The 24421-nt window shown below is 41.2% G+C and overlaps 3 protein-coding genes across 3 annotated transcripts; 1 reads left to right on the top strand and 2 right to left on the bottom strand.

Annotated features, from left to right (window-relative positions):
• Window positions 1-465: 465 nt before the first annotated feature.
• Window positions 466-4317, bottom strand: LOC133003578 (extracellular calcium-sensing receptor-like). Its single transcript, XM_061073360.1, has 6 exons — window positions 4106-4317; window positions 3730-4018; window positions 2757-3563; window positions 2437-2664; window positions 1925-2048; window positions 466-1361 (listed from the first exon to the last, which is right to left on the bottom strand). Exons 1-6 carry the CDS (start codon window positions 4315-4317, stop codon window positions 466-468), a joined length of 2556 nt encoding a protein of 851 aa, XP_060929343.1.
• A 1147-nt stretch (window positions 4318-5464) lies between these two features.
• Window positions 5465-8399, bottom strand: LOC133003553 (extracellular calcium-sensing receptor-like). The gene is made up of 6 exons (XM_061073323.1): window positions 8257-8399; window positions 7883-8171; window positions 7045-7800; window positions 6744-6971; window positions 6515-6638; window positions 5465-6363 (listed from the first exon to the last, which is right to left on the bottom strand). The coding sequence occupies exons 2-6, from the start codon at window positions 8135-8137 to the stop codon at window positions 5465-5467; spliced, it is 2262 nt and encodes a 753-aa protein (XP_060929306.1). The 5' UTR covers window positions 8138-8171; window positions 8257-8399.
• An 11568-nt stretch (window positions 8400-19967) lies between these two features.
• LOC133002909 (extracellular calcium-sensing receptor-like) lies at window positions 19968-24317 on the top strand. The gene is made up of 10 exons (XM_061072499.1): window positions 19968-20185; window positions 20291-20594; window positions 21451-21537; window positions 21677-21784; window positions 21904-22070; window positions 22204-22669; window positions 22753-22977; window positions 23086-23209; window positions 23311-23783; window positions 23877-24317. The coding sequence occupies exons 1-10, from the start codon at window positions 19968-19970 to the stop codon at window positions 24315-24317; spliced, it is 2613 nt and encodes an 870-aa protein (XP_060928482.1).
• Window positions 24318-24421: the final 104 nt, after the last annotated feature.

Genomic DNA, 24421 nt, shown 5'->3' with positions numbered 1-24421 from the left:
AAAACAAGATGCATTAAGATTTGGACAAGTCTTAAATGCACTTGTGCCACATGCTTTTGGCTTTGCACTTAGATCATCACTATATAAGGAGTCATATGCTTTATTCAAATTTGTGCAGTTGTGTGAGGTTAATGTGCACGAACAGGACAAGTGTGCAAACTTTAGTTGAGATAACAACAATAAAGAGACAGGTTGTTATGGATTGATGTTATTTATATGAAATAAAACAACATTATATATTTAAATTCAAATGTATTTTATTGTCTGTAGTGTTATATAGGTATGATTCAATACATCACATCATATATATATATATATATATATACATGTATATATGTATATATATTAAATGTTTGACCGCCAGTCCACAATGATCAATTGAATGAAAAGTCTCAAGAAAGCTAAGTAACATTTATGTTTTAATGAAGAGGCAATTTTCGAAATATGGTTGTAAAATGTTTATGATCATGTTTTTCCCATCATATGTTTTTTAGTGTTCCTCTCTGGTTTCAGTATTAAAATGTAACATTTTGGAGCATATATACAGAAAAGCAAACCAAAGCTGGAGGCCAGAATAGCAAAGATCTCCACAGCCACAGTGAACTTCCCAGGAGAGCTGACGTAAGCTGGGATGAAAGTGACCCAGACTGCACAGAATATCAACATGCTGAAAGTGATGAACTTAGCCTCATTGAAATTATCGGGCAGCTTTCGAGCCAGAAAAGCAAGGATGAGGCACAGCACAGCCAGGAGTCCTATGTAGCCCAGCACAGCCCAGAAGCCTATCGGTGAACCCAGGTCACACTCCAGAATGATCCTTTCAGTGACGTGGGCGGTATTTTTGTAGGGGAATGGCGGGGCAAGCGTTAACCACAGTACACAAATCAGGACCTGCAGTGACGTACAGCTGAGAACGCTGGTTCTCTGAAGCGGGGCCGAACACTGGAGAACAGTGTTAGCAGGCCTTGTGGCCTTAAAGGCCACCACCACTGCTATGGTTTTAGCCAAGATACATGACATGCACAGGGCGAAGGTGATGCCGAAAGCTGTGTGTCGCAGCATGCAGGACCATTCAGAGGGCCGGCCGAGGAAGGTCAGAGAGCACAGGAAGCACAGAGTCAGGGAGAAGAGCAGTAGGAAGCTCAGCTCAGCATTACTGGCCTTGACAAGAGGTGTGTGACGAAACCGAAAGAAAACACCCGACACCACTAGAGTTAAACTTGCTCCGAATAATGACAAGGCGGTGAGGAGGACCCCCATGGTTTCTCCATAAGACAGGAACTCGATCACCTTTGGAACACACTGGCTGCGGTCCTCATTAGACCAGAACTCCAGCGGACACCGTGAACACTCCGCAGAATCTGAACGAAAAACATTAAACGATTTAATGATCTCAGCTGCAAGTTGGAATAGCACTCATATATAGTGTAGTAAGGGCAAGTCCCAGAGTTTTTTATTTGCTATTGAGGGTGGAAACACAACATTTGATGTGAAAACTGTCAAGAAATGTGGTTAAATGTGACAAGATCAAAATTTTAAATTCTATTCATTTATTATGCTGTAATCATTAAACATTAAATCCAAAGCATATCATAAACTCGTATTATGAGGCAATGTTGTTTTAAATGATACCAATAATAGAAATAGCCATTTCTATGACATCATTTATACTGTCATCGGGCATAAGGAATTACTCATTTGATCATTATTTACAAAAAAACTGATTCACATGGTCAAAGAAAATATGCATTTAATGACCAGAAAAAAATCAAGAAATAAATAATTAATAGAGAAATGGAGAAGAAATTCAAAACAATATGTTTTCCTACATTTCTTTGGGGTCTGTTGGTAAAGCTGAACACACACATGTATATTCACATAAGAAATTACACATTGACTGATTATTAGGAAAGTGTTCACTCACTGTTGGAGTTGCTGATTTCTCCAGCAGCACAGGCGATGCAGGAGAAACAGCAGATGGGTTTACCTTTAATCACAGCCTGTCGGAAACCTGGCAGACAACTCTCACTGCAAACAGACCGAGGCCTCTGCAACAACAACACAACACCAACAGTCACAGTTTGCATTTAGCTTAGGTCATTTATTATAGGGAATGATCTTTAAATGTTATTCGTCAACCTCAAGTTTGAGAGTTAGACCTTGATCTTATATATGATCATAATTTAAACTTTACATTGTCCAATGTTGATTTTGAATATTTATTTAGATTTTTAAGATGAATCAGGATCCAGATAGCGTCAGTCTGATAAAATCTACAGCAAAAGACGGGACAATAAAATCTATTTATTTTTTGCATTTCAATGTGAATGCTGTCACCTTAAGTATAGGCCCTGTCACATCTGTCTCTGCATCCTCCACAAAACAAATCACAAACTCAATCTGCTCCGTATTGATCACTTTAGACTTTTGATATACCTTGAGGGATTCAGCTGCCCACGTAATGTTCAATCCATTCATGGTGAACTGTTCTCCATTTGGTAGTGATGCATCGTAGCTCCCCACAGCCACAAACACAGTATCTCCCGCCTGGTTTCTCTGCCAGTTCACCAGCTCGTATGTTGCAGAAGGGTCTCCATTCCCATCAAAATACACTCTTTCTCCAGACTGAAGAGTGAAGTTCACATGTTGAAGATGTTTGACAACCTACATGTAGAGAAGATTGATGATTAGGTTTAAGAATAGGGAATCATATATTATTTATATCATTGGCTTGAGTCATGAAGGCAACCTTATACCTGTTTTGGGTCTAAATTATCTTTCCATGTGCTCGTCTGGTTCACCGCTTCACCACCGAGTCCACAATTTAACATGTTATGCAAAGCATGAGCCACAGCGTACACGGCCTTATAGATGTTGTTAGATATCCTCAGCTCTGACACATCTGTGAAAGGATTGTCTACATCCTCTAATGTCTCAGAGCCAGAGCACTGGGTCTGACCCTGCAGACTGGATTGGACACTGCAGCCGAAGGTTGCTTCCCAGAATTCTCTCAGAAGATTATTCCGAGGGTCCTGACGTGGGTGAACTTTCAGAAGAAACTCTCTCAGGCCTGTGATCTTTGCAGTTTTAATGGTGAAGCCCAGAGACCCTGTCAGGATGGCAGAGTACCTCTCATTGGCCAAATGACCTGCTGTGATCCAGGATTCACTGCCCACCCACTGCAGCCCGGTCATGTTCTGCTTCACAGCTTCCTCAAGTAAGATCCCCATCTCAATTTGGGCGATAAAAGCAACCAACACTCTTGCACTGCCGCCACGGATGATTCTGGCCACCCTGGCAACCTGCTCACTGGGGTCCGTTCTCGATATGACCTCAGAGTACTCAACACAAACCCCTTCCTGACTTGCAGCTGCGATAAACGTCGCCATGCCATTGTTACCATAGTCGTTGTCACTTCTAATGGCCCCAACCCACGTCCAGCCAAGGTGCTTCACCAGTTGGGCCAGGGCTCTGCTCTGGAAGTAGTCACTGGGGATGGTGCGGAAAAAGGACGGGAACTCCTTTCTGTTACTCAGACAAGCACATGTGGCAAAGTGGCTGATCTAACAGAAAAAGAAGGGATGCAAAAATACATGAATTCAAATTGAGTGATTATTTAAATTGAAAGACAAAAAGACTTAATCTCATATTTAGAAATTAGCAATTCAGCCTTTTTTGAAAGCACAGTTCAGGGAACGAGTGTCCAAGATAAAATGTGCAAATATTTACCACTGGTATTTGGAAAATCCCAGCAATTTGTAGCATCACGATAGTCAAGGAGGACTCAGAGGCTCCGATGATGGCCTGAACAGATGACTGGCTGGAGCAGCTTTTTCCCAAAGTCCTCTCCTCCCCATTCATCAGACCCATCACTGCACGAGTTGAGGGCAGCGTTGAACCGCAGTTGTCGAATACCTTATAACCCACTGAGATATTAGGCAGTAGAGAGCTGCTGTTGTTGATCTCCTCAATGGCAAAACTCATAGTTTGGGCATATTGAAATTCTCTGAAGTTTATCCTAAAGAAACAAAAAAGTAAGACATATTTCCAGACGATATTTGATTTTAACTTCTCAAGAAATGAGAAAGGAGATATCAAATAGTACCTCGAACATTTGAGAGGCTGTGGAGCGTCTCTCAAGGAGAGTGGAGGATTTGAGATCTGACTGTGGATGGAGAAAGCCCCGCCGATAGTGAGATCTCCTGCCTTCGATAAAAGAGGAAACTCTGGGCTCCCCAACATCTCACAATCTTCCTCTGCTCCGAGGGCTCCCATAAAAATCAAACACAACAACATTGTACGGACGCAGTCACTCATCCAGTGGAGATAAGAGGCACACAGGTGCGTACACACAAACCTGTAGCCTGTCATAACTTATTCTATCATCAAACAAACATGTAGCTGCTGGGCAGAGCTTTATAATCATGCATAAATAAGCAAGGCCCTCTTATCAAATGACAGTGAGATGACGTCAGATCACTTTAATGTTCTTCATTCAACAAGAACATTATGTCATTATTACCGTTAGCTGTCAATCATAGTGTGTAATGAGATGTGATGAGGAGGGACATATAGCATTTAAATATAATTATAGTTGTAAAGTGGGGCTTTCAGAGTTGTGCTGCAAATGAACAGCATAACATTAAGTGGATTAAAAAGGTAAATAAATAAAAACTAACTTGATAATGAGGAGAGTATATGTAGAAATGCAAACAACTTCTTTAAAAACTTTTTAAAGATTAATTTAGCAGCTTTAACAAGAATCAACCCAAAAACGTCTGAGATTGGAGCAGTTTATTTAAAAAGTTTTACAGACAGATGCCTTAACCGTTTCTGAGGGGGGAATGTGTTTCGCTGATATTATGTGTTATTACATTAAAAATAATTCTAATGAAATTGATCAGGTGATTATTCCGAGGCTGCAGTACTAGTGCAGGAAGGACTGTGAATGTTGTGATGATAAGTGCAACGGGATGTTAAAGATATAAGGTGATGGCACTCCTGTTGCTTAGTGCATATTATTGCCAAAACAAGATGCATTTAGAGTTAAGTCCTGAATGCACTTGTGCCACATGCTTTTGGCTTTGGACTTAGATCATCAGTATATAAAGAGTCATATTCTTTGTTCAAATTTGTGCAGTTGTGTGACGTTAATGTGGACGAAAAGGACAAGTGTGCAAACTTTAGTTGAGATAACAACAATAAAGAGACAAGTTGTTATGGATTTATGTTATTCATATGAAATAAAACAACAGTACATATTTAAATTCAACTGTATTTTATTGTCTGTAGTGTTATATAGGTATGATTGATAACATCACATATATACATATATGTATATATATAAAATGTTTGACTGCCAGTCCACAATAATGAATTAAATGAAAAGTCTAAAGAAGGCAAGCAACATATTTGTTTCAATGAGGAGGCACATTTTTGAAATATGGTTGTAACATGTTTATGATCATGTTTTTCCCATCAGATGTTTCTTTGTGTTCAATTCCGGTTTAAGAACAATAATAAAGCATTTAGGCGCAAATATACAGAAGAGAATCCCATAACTTGATGCCAAAATAGCAAATATCTCCACAGCCACAGTGAACTTCCCAGGAGTGCTGACGTAAGCTGGAATAAATGTGATCCAGACTGCGCAGAATATCAACATGCTGAAGGTGATCAATTTAGCTTCGTTGAAATTATTAGGTAACTTTCTACCCAAAAAAGCAAGTACAAAACAAAGGACAGCAAGGAGTCCGATGTATCCTAACACAGCCCAGAAGCCTATCGGTGATCCAAGGGCACACTCGAGAATGATCTTCTCCTTATAGTGGCTTACATTTTTGAAGGGAAATGGAGGATTGATGGTCAGCCAAAGAATGCAAATTACAATCTGTATCAGAGTGAATCCCAGAACGCTGATCCTCTGCTGTGCAGGCCCGAACCATTTCATCATATTTCTGCCTGGAAGTGTCGCCCTGAAGGCCATTAACACCACTATAGTTTTCCCCAGAATACAAGAGATGCAGAGGACAAAGGTGATGCCGAATGCAGTGTGCCGCAGCATGCAGGACCACTCAGAGGGCCGGCCGATGAAGGTGAGGGAGCACAGGAAGCACAAAGTCAGGGAGAAGAGCAGCAGGAAGCTCAGCTCCGAGTTGTTGGCCTTCACCAAGGGAGTGTCCTTATTAATCAGGAATAGCGTTGCCACAATCAAAGTAAGAACTACACCAAACACAGTGAAAAACACAAGTGTTTTACTCATAACCTCAGTGAAGGAGAGGAACTCGACATTTTTCAGAATACAAGCATCTCTGTTTTGATTGGACCAGTACTCTTCAGGACACTTTTTGCATCCATTAGAATCTGCAATAGAAATAATGTTACCATTATTACAATCCATTATGTGGCATCCTGACAACACGAATGAAAGCCTGTACCACAGCAAACTTTAACATGATGCATCGTGAGCTAACAAACAGTGTGTTCATATTGCCGTGTTTCAAGTTTGTGGCACCTGTGGTGTTGCTGATTTCTCCCTCTGCACATGGAATACAGTCGTAGCAGCAGACGGGTTTTCCTTTCTGAAGGACTTTACGAGTTCCTGGACGACAGCTCTCACTGCACACTGACACCGGCAGCTTTGGATCAAAGACAAAATGAAGATGTTACATTTATCTCCACAATACATCAGAACAACAAGGCCATACAGACATTCAGGTGTGACTCTTAGTTAACATATTTGCCTCTGTGTTTCCTCCAGGCCACATTATGGCTTCAGTCTTGAGGATGAACTTCTTTCCCGGCGGCAGGGAGGCGTCATAGTAACCAACAGGTTTGAAGTGGACCGACCCGTCTGATCCACGCTGCCAGTTTACCACCTCATACAGGGCCGATGCTGCTCCAGTGGTGTCGAACCACACCTGCTCCCCATTCTTAGTCGTGAAGTTCACCTGCTTCAGAGACTCCACCGCCTGAAAAGCCAAAGACACACTTTTGTAAATTGTGTGACAAGTCTGACAAAGTAAAGTTGTCACTCGAATTTACCTTCCACGGTGTAACCTTCACCGTCCCGTCACATCCCTGACTTTGTGAGCAATTCAACATGCTGTGCAGAGAATAGGCCACAGCATAGATGGCTTTGTAGATGTTACCGGAGTATCTCAGCTCCGTCACATCATCATTATAATATTTCAGCTCTGTAAGATTGTGGTTTTCTTTGCAAGGTGCAGCTCCTGTCATGTTGTTGTTCTGTCTCCCCTTGCACTTAAACTCTCCCTGCCAGAAATCTTTGGTTAAAAACTTATCCAGGCCACTGATGTTTGCTTTCTGCACAGCGAAGCCCAGTGAACCTCCCAGCACGGTAAAGCTAGTCGGAGTCACAAGGCTGTCGGCAGTGATCCAGGCCTCCACACCAATGAACTGACGGCCCGTGATGTTGTGGAGACTCAGCTGCTCCAGCAGGTTGTTCATCTCTACGTGGGCCAGGAAAGCCACTATGACCCGGGCAGTGCTCTTGCGGATCACATCGACCACTTTCATCAGTTTCTCCGGTTCCTCCCTGTGAAATTTCTCCGTATACTCAACACAGACGCCCTCCTCTTGGGCTGCGGCGAGGAAGATGGACATGCCGTTGTTACCATAGTCGCTGTCGCTGTTGACTGCCCCGACCCACGTCCAGCCAAAGTGCTTGACCAGCTGGGCGAGGGCGAGGCTCTGGTATAGGTCACTGGCAATGGTTCGAAAGAAAGAGGGATACTCCTTCCTGTCGCTCAAACACTCACAAGTAGCTGAATGACTTATCTGGGAATTCAGAAGAAGAGTGACAGAACAAGGAGGATTTGCACATAATAAACGCATGAATCCGAATGAACCTGCAACTTACCACTGGTATTTTGAATGGTCCTGTAGTGCGTGACAGCACGATGGTTGACGAAGACTCAGACTCCCCGATAATAGCATGAACCGCTGACTGACCGGAGCAGCTCTTTCCTGTCGTCCACTCGTCGCCGTTCATCAGGGCCATCACCGCTCGCATCGAGGATAATGTTGAGCCACAGTTGTCATAAATACGGTATCCGATAGAGACATTGGGAAGAAGGACATCACTTTTGTTTATTTCTTCGATTGCAAAAATCATGGTCTGGGCAAATCGAAACTCCCTGAGGTTGACACTGAGACAAAAAACAGCTAAATAGAAACAACGTACACTGTGAAATACATCATCAGAAAGTATTCTTATGCAGTGCTCACAATTACCTGGAGCATGTGAGGCGTGTTGGTTTCACTGTAAAAGAAAGTGGAGGTTGTGCAATTTTGCTGTGGATGGAAAAGGCTCCCCCGATTGTCACATCTCCCTCTTTAGACAACAGGGGGATCTCTGGACTTCCCAGTATCTGACACACAGGAGCTTCCTCCCCTGTTGCTGCAAATGCAAACAGGAGCACCACAAAAACCACTTCGGATTTCAATGGTGACATTTTCTACTCCCAGAACCAGAGAGGGCACTGCCACCCACGTCAGGGTTCAAACGGACCTGATTGTGACTTTATAATCTAAAATGACGACAGGGCTCGCTGACTTAGTGACCAATCAGAGATAAGTGTGATAGGACAGTTCTGATTGGGCATGGCCATAAAATGTCAGTACAGAGTAACTGAATGATGGCAGGCATAGTTACATATTACTTTACAGATAAATTACTTTGTGTTGCTACAAACTGTTCAACAGAAAATAAAAGAGAAAATACAAATCTAAAATTAAGTCAATCCACTAACATAGTTTAAGTTATAGTTTTATAGGACCTTTTTGCATAATCAAGTGTTTTTACTTTGGATACACTTTAAATACTTCATGTTGACAAGACCTTCCCCTACATTGAGGTATTTCTGTGTTTAAGAGCTATGTCCACTTGTAACTGTCATAGGCTATGAAACATAATTACATTTACTACAATGTACTGCTTTGGTGATAAAAAAACAAAACAGTAAACAAAAATATGTCTCATTAAAACATGCAGCCTGTTAAATTCCCATTTTTTTAGGCCAAGAATCCTATTATTGTGTAGAGCTAGAGGTGAGAACTGTCCATTAGTTCAAAAAAATATATATATTCAGGACAAAATGCACAATTTGTATCCCAAAAAAATATGAATTATAGAGTAGTAGGAAAGTACATTAGGATAAGGGTTACCCAAACCATTTGTTTTGCATATGTACCCGGTCTTTTTTAGAATATTTTATTTTTCCAAATATTTTCACAATGCAAGAGAACATGCAGAGCATACAGAACACTCTACATTAAACATTCATGTACCCGTTCTTGAAGAACAGATGTTTGCACTTATTGTTGACTTGCTCAAAACTGGGGTGTTTCAAAGAACCATCTTCTTGAGAGGACCCTAACCCTTATTTATTAATTCATTTTATGGTGAGTGTTTAACCGATCAATAATGGTTTCAATGAGGAAAACCTTGGGTTAAGTTGGGGTAAAAGTTAGAGTTTATTCTGTTCTTGTTACGAATGAAATATCTTGCAATTGCAAACATCAAGACTGCATCAATATGAACTTTGATAATGAATCTTGAAAATACTAATGTGGGAAGATTTTTTCCATTGATTGCGTATTTTTTCTTCCTTTTTGAAAATATATCTGAACTGGCCATTAACACTTAAATATCATAGAAGACTTACCGCAATAATAATACATTAATAATTATCTTTCTATTATTTGGCTGTATACAGAATTTGTGAGCAAGTTTATTTGGAATTGCAATTTGGATAAGTGAATTAAGGTGACACTTTTGACAGCCGATCAAAATAACAATTCAGCACACCTGATTTAGCAAGGCACTCAGCCATGTGAGATTTAATTTGACATTATTGTTATTTTTCAGTCAGAGGGATGATTAAAGGTGAGCTGATACGCCTCTTAAGCCCTTTTTAATTAAAACGGTGTTTGTGTGTTTGCAGTTCATGAATTGCTTTAAGGCTCCGCAGAGAGTTTGCCTTTTGGGAGCTGATTTAGTTCAAACACATGTGGTGAAGCGCAGGTGCCTCACACCTGACCATGTCTTAGACCTCAGGCTTTACCCACTTGAACACACCAGCCATTGAACAAACTCCCTCCAGAGCTCCCAGTGTCTCCAGCCTGCCTCCACACACCGCACCTTGAAGCTTTCAGAGCAGTTGCATCATGATTCCCCAAAGATCTGCAGACAAGACCTTCAGGCCTTTTTCAAGACTCAACCCTGAAGCTCAAATCTGTTTGTCCATTAGGTTGTATTTTGAACTCAACAAACTTTTAAGAAAGAAAGAAAGTAAAATGATTCAACTGTGGCACTGTGGAAAGGGGAATCAAATTTTAATCAAAAAATATAAATTGTACAATTTAGACGAGACAATAGAAAACAAATAAAAAAATCTGTGTTATTACATGTTTCACTGCTCATATAGTGTGATGTTGTTTGTGCTTTATTTTGTACAGGGAACAATGCACAATTTTCTTTTGAAGGATAAGTATTTCAGCCATCCCAATGTAAGTTCTCGAAACTTTATTGATGTGTTTTTGATATGTTTATTGTAGACCATCTACACAAGGACATTGGGTTTCATTGTAAGGTTTAACAACTTCCTAAAAGACAATATATTAAAACAAGAGTGAGTTTTTTCATTTTCTAACTTACTTACTTTTAAGTTTTTTTGAAATTCAAGTGCAACACGAAGTAAGTACAAGAAGTACAAAGTATGGATGAAAGTAAAATAGTTACATTTGTGCAGTCCATCACCACATTGCTGAAGATCTATATCTATGTTATTCTCCAAACATTACACCCCTGCATAAATGATGAACATCTCCTCTGGGAAGGCCGTCCATTCCTCAACCTGGCTGCAGGGCTTTGCATCTTAGTGTGAGTGAGGTCGGGCACTGAAGTTGGGCAATGATGCAACACATCGTTTCAAGTTTGATTGATGTGGTTGCGGTCAGGCCTGTCAAGTTCGAACATACCAGATTCACATGATCACAGACCTGGCTCTGTCATGTTGAAAGCATAGTTTGAAGTACATTATTCTACTTAGCATGTTACCAAATGTTTCAGCTAAGGAGGGAAACACAACAATAAATTAAATTATAATGTGAGTCACAAACCCCCAAAGGACACAACTGGGTCAGATTTTACACAATATCACCAAATGTACAGAATCACAGTGTGTTTAATAGTAATGTTTCATCTTTGGTCAGCCCTAGTGGTCGTGACATGACTTGGCCAAAACCTAGGGGAAGAAAAAAACAAACTCAAATGTTTAAATCTTGTTGACACTTTTTGTCACCACAACATAGTCGCACCCTCACAACAACACACTTGTCTGTGTTATTTGAACTAAGGAGCATGGTCGTACCAAAGGACAATGGTGCCATCTTCTGGAATCAGTATAGAACAGCTACAAAGCTCTAATAATGACACAGATGCTGCTGCTGCTGCTGCTGCTGCTGCTGCTGCTAATGATGATGATTATAATTACAGTTAAATAGCATGAAATGAAAGCCCAATTTACAAAGGAATAACGTAAAACAACACAAAAGACACAGTAAGAGAGGAAAATATAAACATGAATACATAAATAATTGCACATTACAAATATATAACTACAAAAGTTCAAATTTCAGGAATAGGGCAAAAAAAAAAAACAATATAAAAGGAAAAGTTACACTTAACTTTAAAATCTTAGAATGCATACTGGCTCATAATAAGTCAGCATGTTTATTATAAAGTGTTTGAAATGGAACTAGATTAGAATATTTCATGAAATCAAAAAACAATTTTCAAAAGAATAAAGAGAGAGTACATTTGTGTTAATGTGTTTTCTTTAGTTAAAATCAGTAGGGAGTCTTTCTAAATACTATTAGCATTATGTTAAGTGTAAAAAGTCTGAACCAGACTCATTATTCCTTCTGAGCAAAATATCACCCACAATGTTCAATAACAGCAGAATCTTGACACGTCTAAACCGGAACATGAAATTCATCAGATCATGTAAATCAGCATGTTTAATGATTTATCCGATATAAAGGAATGAGACAGACGTTATAACGTGTTACATTTGAATAATAATTTATTAGATTACAATGTGAAACGTTTTGAGTTTTAATTGTAAACTATCATGTTATATCGTGAAATATTTAACATTATTAGGCTATAAAAATTATGTTATACTGTAAAATGTCATGTGTGTTTCATGTTACATGAAACACTTTTACAGGAGCCCTGCCACAGCAGAAAAAATAAAACGTTGTGGCAGCAAAATACTTCCTGAACCTCATGGCAGGACAGTAAACCGGCCGCAATGCAATTTATTTAGAAAAAGAAAATATCGCCAAGAGTAAGAACACATGCGTTTGTCGGAAAGCAGGTGGGCACCAAGTTGGGGTGGTTGGCTGTTTGCGCAAACTCAGCTCAACCAGCAATTCCTTATACATTATTATTGTATAGATGTTTGTCTATATTAATATTCCATCTGACAATCAGGGAAAACACTGTTGGTTGACTGTAGTGATCTAAAAGTCTCTTAGTACAAGCAATGACCTTGAGGCCTACGTCTGTGTCCATGTATTTGGATTTATAGTGTTATTGCCCATATAAATATAAACTGAAGGTTTTCACCGATAAAATGCTGAAATAAAGGTCAGTGTATACCAGAGGATACGATAGAGCCTCACCGCTGAATAACAACGTTCAGAAATTCAACCATGCCTCATTGCACCAAAGGTCGGCGTTATGTGACCTTCAGAAATACAGAGCAACACTGTCTGATGTGAAGAACCACTCAGCTCCCAAGGTTTGTTTGGCAAAGCCCAGCAGCGCAAAAGGACTTGAGTCAGGTCATCTGTTGTGATGAGTCTCTTTACTCTGACCAGTGCCTGGCAGACGCAGCTGATGACATCGACACCCTGGAGAGACGGAGACCCCTAGTGTCTCCAGCCGAATGTGAAATTTGGCAGAAAGTTGCTGATGATTTGTTGGTGAGTTTACAAAAGGACAAAGAAACAGAACCAGAAAAAAATCATCTGTGAAACATTTGTGTGTAAAATCTCTTCCAAACTATGATTTTCTGCAGATCAGTATTCTGTACACCTTTCAGTCATATAAAGAATTATATTCAAATTGAGAATGAAGGAACATCCAAACTATGAATCAACCCCAAGATCCAAACCCACTTAAAATGCAATGTTGTGCTATAATACAGTATGTTAGAATTACAACAAAGGCAAGCTGTTTGAAATCTTGGTCCAGAAATGTAAGTAAATAAGCCAAGACTGAGGAATATGGTCAGGAACTTAGGCCAAGATCTATTAAGGCTGTAATGAAGGTTAAGGTCAACCAAAAATATTAAGTCTGACCCTTGCCATTTTATGTAACTTGTTTTTACAGTATTATTTATTTAGTTTCCTCCTAAAGTTGTGTCATGTTAAAGCTAATTGTTAAGGTCACTGTCTGAGGAACACTTATACTATGTATTAGCAATGTGTGTCAAACTGTTCACGATACATATTCCTATCAGGATTCCTCATCCGGTTTGACATGCCAGATTTGTCACATTTAAAAATTAATTTCATTAACTTCACCTCCAAACAAAGTTGTGTAGCTGGTATGGAATATTGATTCTGCTGCTGTGTCACTAATTAATGAGAGTGGCTTGTTTTGAAAGAGCCAAGATCATCTTTCATTAAATCTCAGATTTAATTATTTTCCCGACACAACACCTGCTCAGCGCCTGTTTCACCGCCTCAGGCCCACATGTCATCAGTCTTGAAGGAAACACTTGCTTGTCTTTGCTTGCCCAGCTGGTCCCATTGTTCCACCTCAGCCCCATGGGTAAAAGGCAAATTGGCAGGTTCAGGATGATGCTATGACGCAACATCTCTTCCATAATATACACAATAACAAGTTTTAAGTGCTTCCCAAGTGGGTGTGTTACACTTCAGTGCATGTTATTCATGACTGATTGGAAATGAAACAACACGCTAATGCTATTATAGGTTATTTTTCTCATGAACAAGTTGGAAAACAAGTCATTCCCATAACACCCGCCAGACACAAACAAGCACAGACAGGTGGTGTGACGCAAACATTCGATCTCAAACATTTGATCAGGCCTCCTGTTGTTCTTAACTTTACTTTTCTATTATATACTTTGACATTACAGTGAACAATTTAGACTGAGATTAACTGATATTTGAGAACAAATGTTCTTTACTGGGAGATTGAGGATTGCTGGATTATCACAAGGACAGATTTCTTCTTGCTTCTACTCAATCTCACTACATATTCTTTGATTTCTCCTCTCATAAATGACATTGATAAAAGCCTTAGGTTGCAGTTACAATGTTATGAGGGACAAAGAGTGAAAGTTTGTTAAGCAAGTGACACAATCTTCAGACCTAAATTCTCAACTTATCTCTATAAAAGCATTTTATGTTTTTATTACTTTCACTTTGAAGACGAATTGCTAAACTGTCTGGTTCTCAGGTCGATATGTTGAAATCAAATTAATAAAATTATCAAGATGATCTGGCAGTGATTTTGACCCATGGTTTACCAACCGCTGCTTTAGTTTATCAGAGGACATAGAAGAGGACTGAAGGCTCAGTGCCCTGCCTCTACTGACTGCTACAGAGCATGCCAGCAGACAGGCCAAGTTTGAAGCTGATTAGATGAACGGTTTGCGAGATATGGGTTCCACATACAATCAGACATTTGTGGAATAAGTGGATAGATGCAATAATATGATGACTTCATCCTGGCGTAAATTACTACCATGTGATGGCAAAGGGTTGGATGAGATCAGAGATACATGGGATTGAAATTAATTTCCCCCACAAAGTGTTGGAGTCAGGGTGAGCAGCTCATCCAACGGGACGCTGCTGTTCATTTGCATTTGAAGCCAGTTAAGGTGGTTCGGCCATCTGATAGGGGGGCGTTTAGGTGACCTCTCTCTGGCCATGTCCACTAAAGAGGAGATCCTGGAGTAGACACAGAATCTCCCGGAGAGATATACTGTATATCCCATCTGGGAAGATTCTCCATGAAGACTTTGATAATGTTGCTGGGGAGGGATTTCTACAATTCCCCTCTGAGACAGATCTTGACTTCCTGCACATCACAAGACACCCTCTTCTAGTGCAGGCCAACCACAGGCTGATCAAACCTGGGTGTACGCGGGATGCTTCCTCCCGATCCAGAGCCATTGGCTGCAGCGTTCAGTATGGGATTTTTATTTATAGTCTGGCACAGGCATTATCCATGGATTCACAGTTCTCTAAGCAACCTGATGGTGGATGTTGCAATTTTGCAAGGTTAGCCATCTTGTCCACTCATTCGCAGTCAGGACAGTCCTTTGCTCCTCTGGGTTGACATATATACTCGGTTGGTTGACACATACTGTCCATTGTTGGCTTGCCAAAATATCTATTGCCCAGACTTTCAGGATGAATCTCATCTTCCCCTGCCACCATTCCAAAATTAAGATTTTTTGAATATCTCTGTGACCTCCCGCATAGAAATGAGTTTCTCCTCGGCCTTCCTGCTATTCCTTTTCTGGTGGACGTTTCTCAAGTTGTTCCTTCAGCATCCCACAGTACCCTTGGTCCATTCAGCAGTTCCTTTCCACTGCTGAAAAGGAGTCTCTCTGAGGGGAACTAGAGATCCTTCAGTTACATTTTTGCATCTGAAGCCCAAGAAGCTGCATTCCCGCTGGTCTTCCAATACCTTTCTCCTTTCTACCCCTGGACCAGCCAAACCTGCACAGTGATGGTACAGAGAAATCAAATCACTGGACACAGTCTAGTTTTGCTGCCAAATTTCAGAAAGAATAATAAAGTCTGAACTGAACCCAGGTCCTTCATAAGCACCTGGATACTTTTTACAGGGAAAAAATGGATGGGGAATGTGCTCGGGTTGTGTAAGTCCCTGCCCTTTGTACACACCATCTGTCGCTACTACCGATTGGTTTGGTTTAGTGAGGTGCTCGGATCGGCCCCGCTGTAGTCGGTCAGGGCCCTGGCGGAGCTCCGAGAAGACGATCAAACAGAAAAGATCATTACCCATTACCAGTACAGCCGCTCGACCAGGGTCGACCACGGTAGCGGGACCAAACCCCGGACGCTTAAAGCCGATATATGCTACTCTGTTTTTACAGACACGGTCAGATAGGACCGCCCGCTCCGCCGTGGACTCCGGCTGACGGTGGCTGGTTAGAGCACTGACGGCATGTGTGTACGGTCACATACGGTTATAACGAACTTTCATAACGGCGCTAGCACGGACAGGTTAGAAGCAAACACTGGGTAGTAGTTAGTAGAGATGAGCCGGATACTCGGCTGAAACGAGTATCCGGTACGGATAAAGCACTTTTGCCGATAACGAGTATAATACGAGTAATCGGAGTCATTATCTGTGCTCGGACTGAATGAAAATCCTCACACAGCGTCACAGCGTTCCTCCCGTCACACACGGCTCTGCTCTCTCACTCACAGAACAGCTCTCTGTCTCTCAGTCACTTCAAACTACGCCGAAGCGCCGCGCTTATCCCTAGAGCGCCGGCGCTTGGCTGTTCGCACCGGACGCTGAAGCGCCGCGCTAATAATATCACATACTTTTGCTGTTATCAGCCTGCAGTAAAAACGGCATTTAATCATTTGCTCCAACACAGCCCAACATGTGTCTTCTTTGTCTCATATGTGCTGAGGATCATACAGCTCACTGTACTTCTCCACTTAAATTATTAATTTAATGTCATCCATCTTCAAGAACTTCTCCGCTGTTTGCTATGTTGGGTGTGGAGGGTAAATTACGTATTCTCCACTCAAACCTATGTGGAGAATACGTAGCCCCCCCCCTCTCTCTCTTTTTATCTATATGACTGCTTGTGGCTGGGCAGAGGGGGACATTTAATAATGTGATTGGTAAAATTGGTAAAATTAAATCTCCAGGACAACAGAAGGGGAATACAAACTATGGGATGCATATTTCATCATTTGTATCATATAAAATATAAAATATGTTATCAATATCGTTTAAAATCATTTTTCAGTGTGTTTCCTGGCGCGAAAAAAGAGGGGGTACGTGCACGGGGGGGGTGTAGATCTTGTTGAGCTGGTCATTTCAAGAGTAGCTCACAAGCCTATAAAGTGTGGGCACCCCTGCTTTAGGGTCTGGAGCTGACTGTGCATGTTCATTAGAAGATCTAGCAGATAGTGTTGGGTTTTGGCTAAACAAAGTGGCTGTTGGGTTATATCAGTAGTTCTCAAAATTTTTCTGTCATGCCCCACTTTGGAGCTAGAATATTTTTCATGCTCCATCCGCTCCCCTGCCCCAACAAATTTATGACAAAATGGGCCAAGTTTAACATTTGTATTTACATAAAGTAAACATGAACATTAAATTCACATTACTTTCAGGAATTTCTGATGTGCAAAAAAACAACCTTTTTCAAACAACTTTTTTTGACATTTGACACTTTTTTCAAAGAATAGTGCAATAACTTTGGTTAAATTTAACCTAATTGAAGTACTTTTGGTGACATTTATCACTACATTCCTCCATCGTCTGTACTTTTTCAAAAATAGAGAAAACATTTATTAAATTATAATCACTTTGATACAGCGAGGATAAAGCTCAACCAAAAAGAACACATGCATGTGACTGGGGTGTAATGTTTCTAAGTGTCTTCTTAATTTGTTGAGTCTCATACTGTCAGCTGCCAGAGTTTTCAGACCTAAAATACACACTGGTCTCTCATCATGTCCTCCTTCATTCACTGTGAACCCAAGAGCAAGACAGGCTTCATCGTACTTTCTTTTCAACTTGGTTTTCGAACACTGTCTCTTGTTTGTCACTGACCGGCTGCTTCACGGGAACGAGCTCTGAATGATTGGGGCCTGTGTGTGTGCTGTCTGGGGGCACACACACGCATTTCGCCTGCACAACACTGTACATGGAGCCGCTGCAGAGCCGCTGGTAGCCGACCCCTGGCTATGGCGAAAGAACGATTTATTTACTGTTCCACCGTTAAAGAGATGCGGACGTCAAAACATTAGTTCCGCCTCACATTTCCCCTCCCGGTCGTGCGCCCCACCTGTTATACCTCTGCGATCCACCAGTGGGGCGCGCCACACAGTTTAAGAATCACTGGGTTATATACAGTTTAGGATCTCATGATTCCTGAGGTAAATAATTGACTTTACTATAAATGTTGTCCTATACCACACCCCTAAATTCACAAGAGTATTGAATTACCTAATTAAATCCTCTTTTTCCCCATTATTTGTGTTAAGCTAACCCTCTTTCCAGTTTACATTTTTCTTTTTGCTCCTATCTGTTTGACTGTCTCTCTATATATCTTTAGCATATATTTCCAGTCATTCTACGCACACTATTACACTCGTTGACTCACTCACTGTGACAACTTTTTTCGCACCACTGTCTGTTATGTTTTCCTACACGTATTTTTGTGTATGTTTTTCTCAGTTTGCCTGTCTGCACATTCAAAGCCTTCGCAGAATACGATGCAACACCCAATACTCAGGGGCTCAAATTATCTTAAATCTCATATCCCTTTGAGGACAACTGTGATACAATTGCAATCTCATTATTGTTCACTCTTAATCAGTCTGTGTTCAGAAACAAGGCAGACCTCTCGTCCCTTGAGAGCACAGGATGTTCTAAATCTAAAACTTTGTTAACGAGTTACTTTACAAGAAAAGAAAACAATTTAAAGTATTACTGAATTATCTGTAAGGGGGCTTCTGTCTGTCCTTTCCTGGGCGTCACACAGGGACATATTAAGTGAATAAGCCTATATGACCCGGGGCAACATAACATATCCTCTTAACTTCATACTCTGTGGTGCTTTGTTTTGTTGCCTGCGGGGTTTGTCCTGTTAATGATAGCACAACTACCTAATGAATCTCACCTTATTAAACCTGTTAAACATCATTGAAGGAGAAGAGACAGTAGAAAAAAAAGTCACATAATTGAATTAAAGTAGTTTTCACCGGATTCTGGTTAAGCTTTCAGGATGTTGAAAGTAAATAAATTCATAGCAGTTTCCCATGAAATCTACATTCATTAAACACAATCATGCACTATTTTGTTTTAACACAGTGAATTAAACATAATATATTTTAATCTTTCCATATCTTTGTTACAAGTGTTAAGCTCTCCTTCCGCTCATTTGTTCAGTGTGTGTGCGGGAGTGTGTGTGTGTCAGCTTGTGTTTGTGTGTCAGTGTATGTTTGTATGTCAGCGTGTTGGTTTGTAAGGCATAAGTTCATTTAGCAGCCCCTGGTGACATGGGTCTACTGTCTGCCTCTTCACATCACTGAACGATGAGCTAGGCCTAGTCAGGCATGACCTTCTGACAGGATAGCTCTTGTCTTTTTCCATTTTGCTTAAGTGCTCATTCCACTTTCTTGTTATTGTTGTTACCGAGTGTGAAACTGGGGCTCTCTTTCCATCGATCAGAAACCCAGGGGAAATAAGGTCAATGTGAGAGTTGTGATTTGAGCTATGGACCATATAAAGGCTAAAACACAGCGTATCTACTTGACACAAAAGACAGGACGGGTTGTCTGTACTGTGCTTTTGCGATGAAGATGCAGGACTGTTTTTGAGGGCTTTCTTTTTACCAGTTGTTTGAAGTCAGGATAATTTATCTGTGGGGAATTTCTGTACATACTGTGCTTGTCTGAATGGGCTCATGATGTATTATCTTCTGTGCACAGGCACTTATTGCTTTTTGCGCTTTACTCCGACAAATAGTCTGGTGCTTTGTCTACAAACAGGGTGTCTATTTGGCTTATTATTTGTTGGTTATCCAAATAGCTTGTTGTTTGAACAAGCGTAGACATAGCTTAACCAAAGGATGGATAATTTTTGCTTGAGACCAGCAGAGCGCAGTCTTTCATTAAGGATGACAGAGATTGTGCTTCTGGGTCTGTTGGGGTTTGGGATTTTACCCACCCACCAAGACCAGAACCCAAAATGTGAGATAATCCCAGGTTCTATGCCCCTGCCTGTGCTGGAGAAAAGGGGAGACATTACCTTGGGGGGACTCTTCTCCCTCCATGACATGGTGGTTGAGCACAGTCTGTCTTACACCTCTACACCTCCTCGCACACAGTGCACTAGGTAAGCCCTCAAATTTCTGGTGCTGCAAAGTTGCGATTGAGTGTTTTGAAAATGAAAATTGCTTCAAATTTTGCGTCTGTCTTTTCTTCTTCTTTTCTCCTCCAGATTTAACTTTCGGACATTCCGTTGGATGCAAACTATGATCTTTGCCATCGCGGAAATCAACAGGGAAGGCAGACTCCTTCCCAACATCACGCTGGGCTATAAGATCTATGATTCATGCAGTTCACCTCATCAGGCTCTGAGGGCCGCCTTGGAGTTAATGGGGAATGAGAAGGGTTCAGGGGCTGAAGGTGAGACACAGGGTAATGACACCTGTCATGGAGCTGTACCAGCAGTGATAGGAGATGGTGGCTCTACTCAGTCTCTTGTAGTGGCTCGTTTCCTGGGAGTTTTCCATGTGCCACAGGTAATTTTAATGACAAGCTACTGTCTAATGTCTATGTCTATGTTAAAGCAACTGGGCTGGGTAAAGATTAGATTTTCATTCACACCTATATAATGTAACAAAGGTTACCTTTAATCATCAAGAGTAAGACCTTACCTTACTGTTGAAGATGCCAAAAAGTTGACTCAGGCTTTTATACTTTCTCGCCTGGACTACTTTAATGCACTTTATTCAGCATTACCCAAAAGATCCATTGGTCGGCTCCAGCTTTTAGCGGCCAGGGTTTTAATGAGAAATAGGAAAAGAGATCACATTACTCTGGTTTTAGCGTCTTTACACTGGCTTCCAGTATCACTGAGGATTGATTTTTAAATTATTTTACTTGTTTTTAAGTCTCCCCTAATGGTGCAGCACCCTCATACATTTCTGTTTATAGGAGTATGTTCCTAACCGTTCCCTCAGGTCTTCTACCGCAGCTATCTCTTGCCCTGCACCAAAAGTTTATAACGAGCTACTTCTGTTGATAATTTTAAGAAACAACTCAATACACAATTGTCTTTTTATACATTTTTCTAGTTTTATGCTTTTATTTTATCTTTAGTCTTTGTTTTATTGCTAACATGTGCCCAATGATCTATCTTATTTCATGTCTTTGATTTTATTGTAAAGCAATTTGATCTACATTTGTTGTATGAAAGGTCCTATATAAATAAAATGTATTATTATTATTAATATCATTATTATAAATGTAGCAGTGTAAAATGTTTTTCCTATAGTATTCCTTTGTCATCCCTACCCCTCAGGAGGGTCAAAGTTGACAGTCACATTTAAGAAGTGGTGGCTTTAACCCTTGGCTGCTGTGTTTTCTTCCATGCAGGTTAGTTATTTCTCCAGCTGTGCCTGTCTCAGTGACAAAAAACAGTTTCCTGCCTTTTTGAGGACCATGCCCAGCGACTTCTTCCAGGTTAGAGGCACTGCTTACTTACAAAATCATCAGTATTAAAAGTATTTTCACAGTCAACCTTCTGAAACATTATCCCTTATTATACATTAATCAATCAGTTATTATCATTATCACTTTCTGTTTCTCTGTCTCATTGTAGGTAGATGCACTGGTACAGCTTGTCAAGCATTTCGGCTGGAGTTGGGTGGGTGTGATTGCTGGGGATGATGCCTATGGCCGTGGTGGAGCAAACATCTTTGCCGACAAGGTGGGTCACACACCCATAAATAAAGGACTCAATCATGATAAATTGCCACTCTGTAGCTTTTAATGTAAACATATAATGAATGAATGAGTTGTCTTGTGTGTCTCTTTCTGCTCTCTTAGGTTAGAAAGTTAGGTGCTTGTGTTGCCCTCCATGAGATAATCCCTAAGAACCGAGCGCAGGCTGCAGTTTCGACTATTGTTTCCAAGATCCGCTCCTCTGGGGCTCGGGTGATTCTCGTATTTGCTGTTGAACAAGATGCAGCTGCATTATTTGATGAAGCACTCAGGCATGATTTCATCTCTTTGCAATCTTCAGCAATAGTACAATATTCATAATGGGATACAAAGCTGTCTCTTAAATATTTTTTGTGTTTGTCAATGGAAGAAATTACATCCAGCGTATATATCTCTTGAATTTAGAAATGGGCTCACTGGGATTCAGTGGCTAGCCAGTGAGGCATGGAGTACAGCTGCCGTCCTCTCTACTCCCAAAAAGTACCACCACATCCTCCAGGGTTCTATGGGATTTGCCATTCGACAAGCGCACATCCCGGGATTGCAGGACTTTCTGCTTCGCTTGCATCCCTCCAGCCCAGACCCCCTTGAAGATCCTTTCCTTATACCTTTCTGGGAAGAGGTGTTTCAGTGCAGCCTGAGTTTGCTGTCTGATGCTCAGGAACATAAACCCCCCTGCTCTGGAGCAGAAGAATTGGGGGATGTAACAAATATCTATTCAGATGTGTCGCAGCTAAGGATTTCCTACAATGTCTATAAGGCTGTTTATGCCATTGGCCATGCACTCCAGACTATGAGGAAGTGTGTGAAAGGAAAAGGGCCTTTTCCTCTGCAGGCCTGTCCAGATATGAACAATATACAGCCATGGCAGGTAAAGGTTAACCAAAGTTATTGGTATTCTGAAATATTATTTAAAGATTTTGGTAATGCTACATAAGTTATTTCTTCCCTTAGCTGCTTCATTACATAAAACAGGTGAAATACTCAAACTCATTTGGTGATGAGACAAAGTTTGATGAAAATGGCGACCCTGCAGCCATGTACGACCTAGTTAACTGGCAGCTTAGAGCAAATGGAGAAATGGAGATTGTGACTATTGGCAAATTCGATGAGACGACTGTCAAACAAGACCTCCAGATCCAGGACCGCAACATTGTATGGAACGGCAACCTAACCACAGTAGGCATCAAGGTTTTGTGAATTGCATTTTGTTCAATAATATTTTCATTATGTGACTGAGGTGACTATGTGGTGACCAGTGTCGTGTGTGCTTCCTCTTTTGCTCAGGTGCCCTTGTCAGCATGCAGCAGCATTTGTCCCCCAGGTACACGGAAGGCAATCAGACCCAACTTCCCTATTTGCTGCCACGATTGTGTGGTTTGTACAGCTGGGGAGATTAGCAATCAGACCGGTGAGAAGAGAACTACTCACCCACACTATGTTTCAGAATTGAACGTACTGCACAGTGTTAGTTGCACTATGGCGGCTAAAAGCTTTTTGTCTTTCCTTTAGATGCCATAGAATGTGTGCGCTGCTTGCCAGAGTTCTGGTCCAGTCCTGAGAGGACAGCCTGTATCCCCAAAGAGGTGGAGTTTGTCTCCTTTAGCGACACTATGGGCATCACCCTGATGGCCATCTCCCTTATTGGCTCCTTCTTCACCTGCACCGTGTTCTTAATATTCACCTATCACAGAACCACCCCCATTGTCAGGGCCAACAATTCTCAGATGAGCTTCCTGCTGCTCTTTTCCTTGACCCTGTGTTTCCTTTGCTCTCTGACCTTCATCGGCCGACCTTCTCAGTGGTCCTGCATGCTGCGCCGCACAGCGTTCGGCATCACCTTTGTCCTCTGCATCTCTTGCATTCTGGGGAAAACTATAGTGGTGCTAATGGCTTTCAAGGCGACATTTCAAGGAAGAAATGTCATGAGGTGGTTTGGGCCTCAGCAGCAAAAAGCAATCATCATCTTTTGCACACTTATCCAAGTAGGAAAATCTAATGATGCTCTTTGAAACAATAGAAGAACTTTAAATAAAATGTTTGCAATTGTTTGAAAAAAGATATCTCTCCTCCATCAGGTAATAATCTGCACAGTGTGGCTGGTTGTTGCACCCCCCACTCCTCGCAAACTGATGCCCCGTGAGAGTCCGATCGTCATCCTCTTGTGTGACGAAGGGTCACCCGTGGCTTTTGCTCTGGTTCTGGGCTACATTGGCCTGCTGGCCTGCCTCTGCCTCGTCTTGGCCTTCCTGGCGAGGAAACTCCCAGACAACTTCAACGAGGCCCGGCTCATCACCTTCAGCATGCTCATTTTTTGTGCCGTATGGGTTGCCTTTGTTCCAGCGTACATCACCTCTCCAGGGAAGTACTCCACGGTTACAGAGGTGTTTGCCATCTTGGCCTCCAGTTACGGACTGCTGGGCTGCATCTTTGCACCAAAGTGCTACATTATTCTATTAAGGCCAGAGAAGAACACAAAGAAACACTTGATGTCAAAAGCTGCCACTGATAGATTTTGAAAGATTTCCTCCACATTTTATCCCTTTCTTTTACTTGCTCCTTTCCAGATGAATAGAAAGAACTCACTGTCCTTGAATTTGGCAATTTTCATTTCACCACCAGA

The sequence above is a fragment of the Limanda limanda genome, chromosome 6 (assembly GCF_963576545.1).
Source record: "Limanda limanda chromosome 6, fLimLim1.1, whole genome shotgun sequence".
Classification (NCBI taxonomy): Eukaryota; Metazoa; Chordata; class Actinopteri; order Pleuronectiformes; family Pleuronectidae; genus Limanda; species Limanda limanda.
Note: the sequence above shows the minus strand (reverse complement) of the source record. Positions and strands in the feature narration are given on the sequence as shown.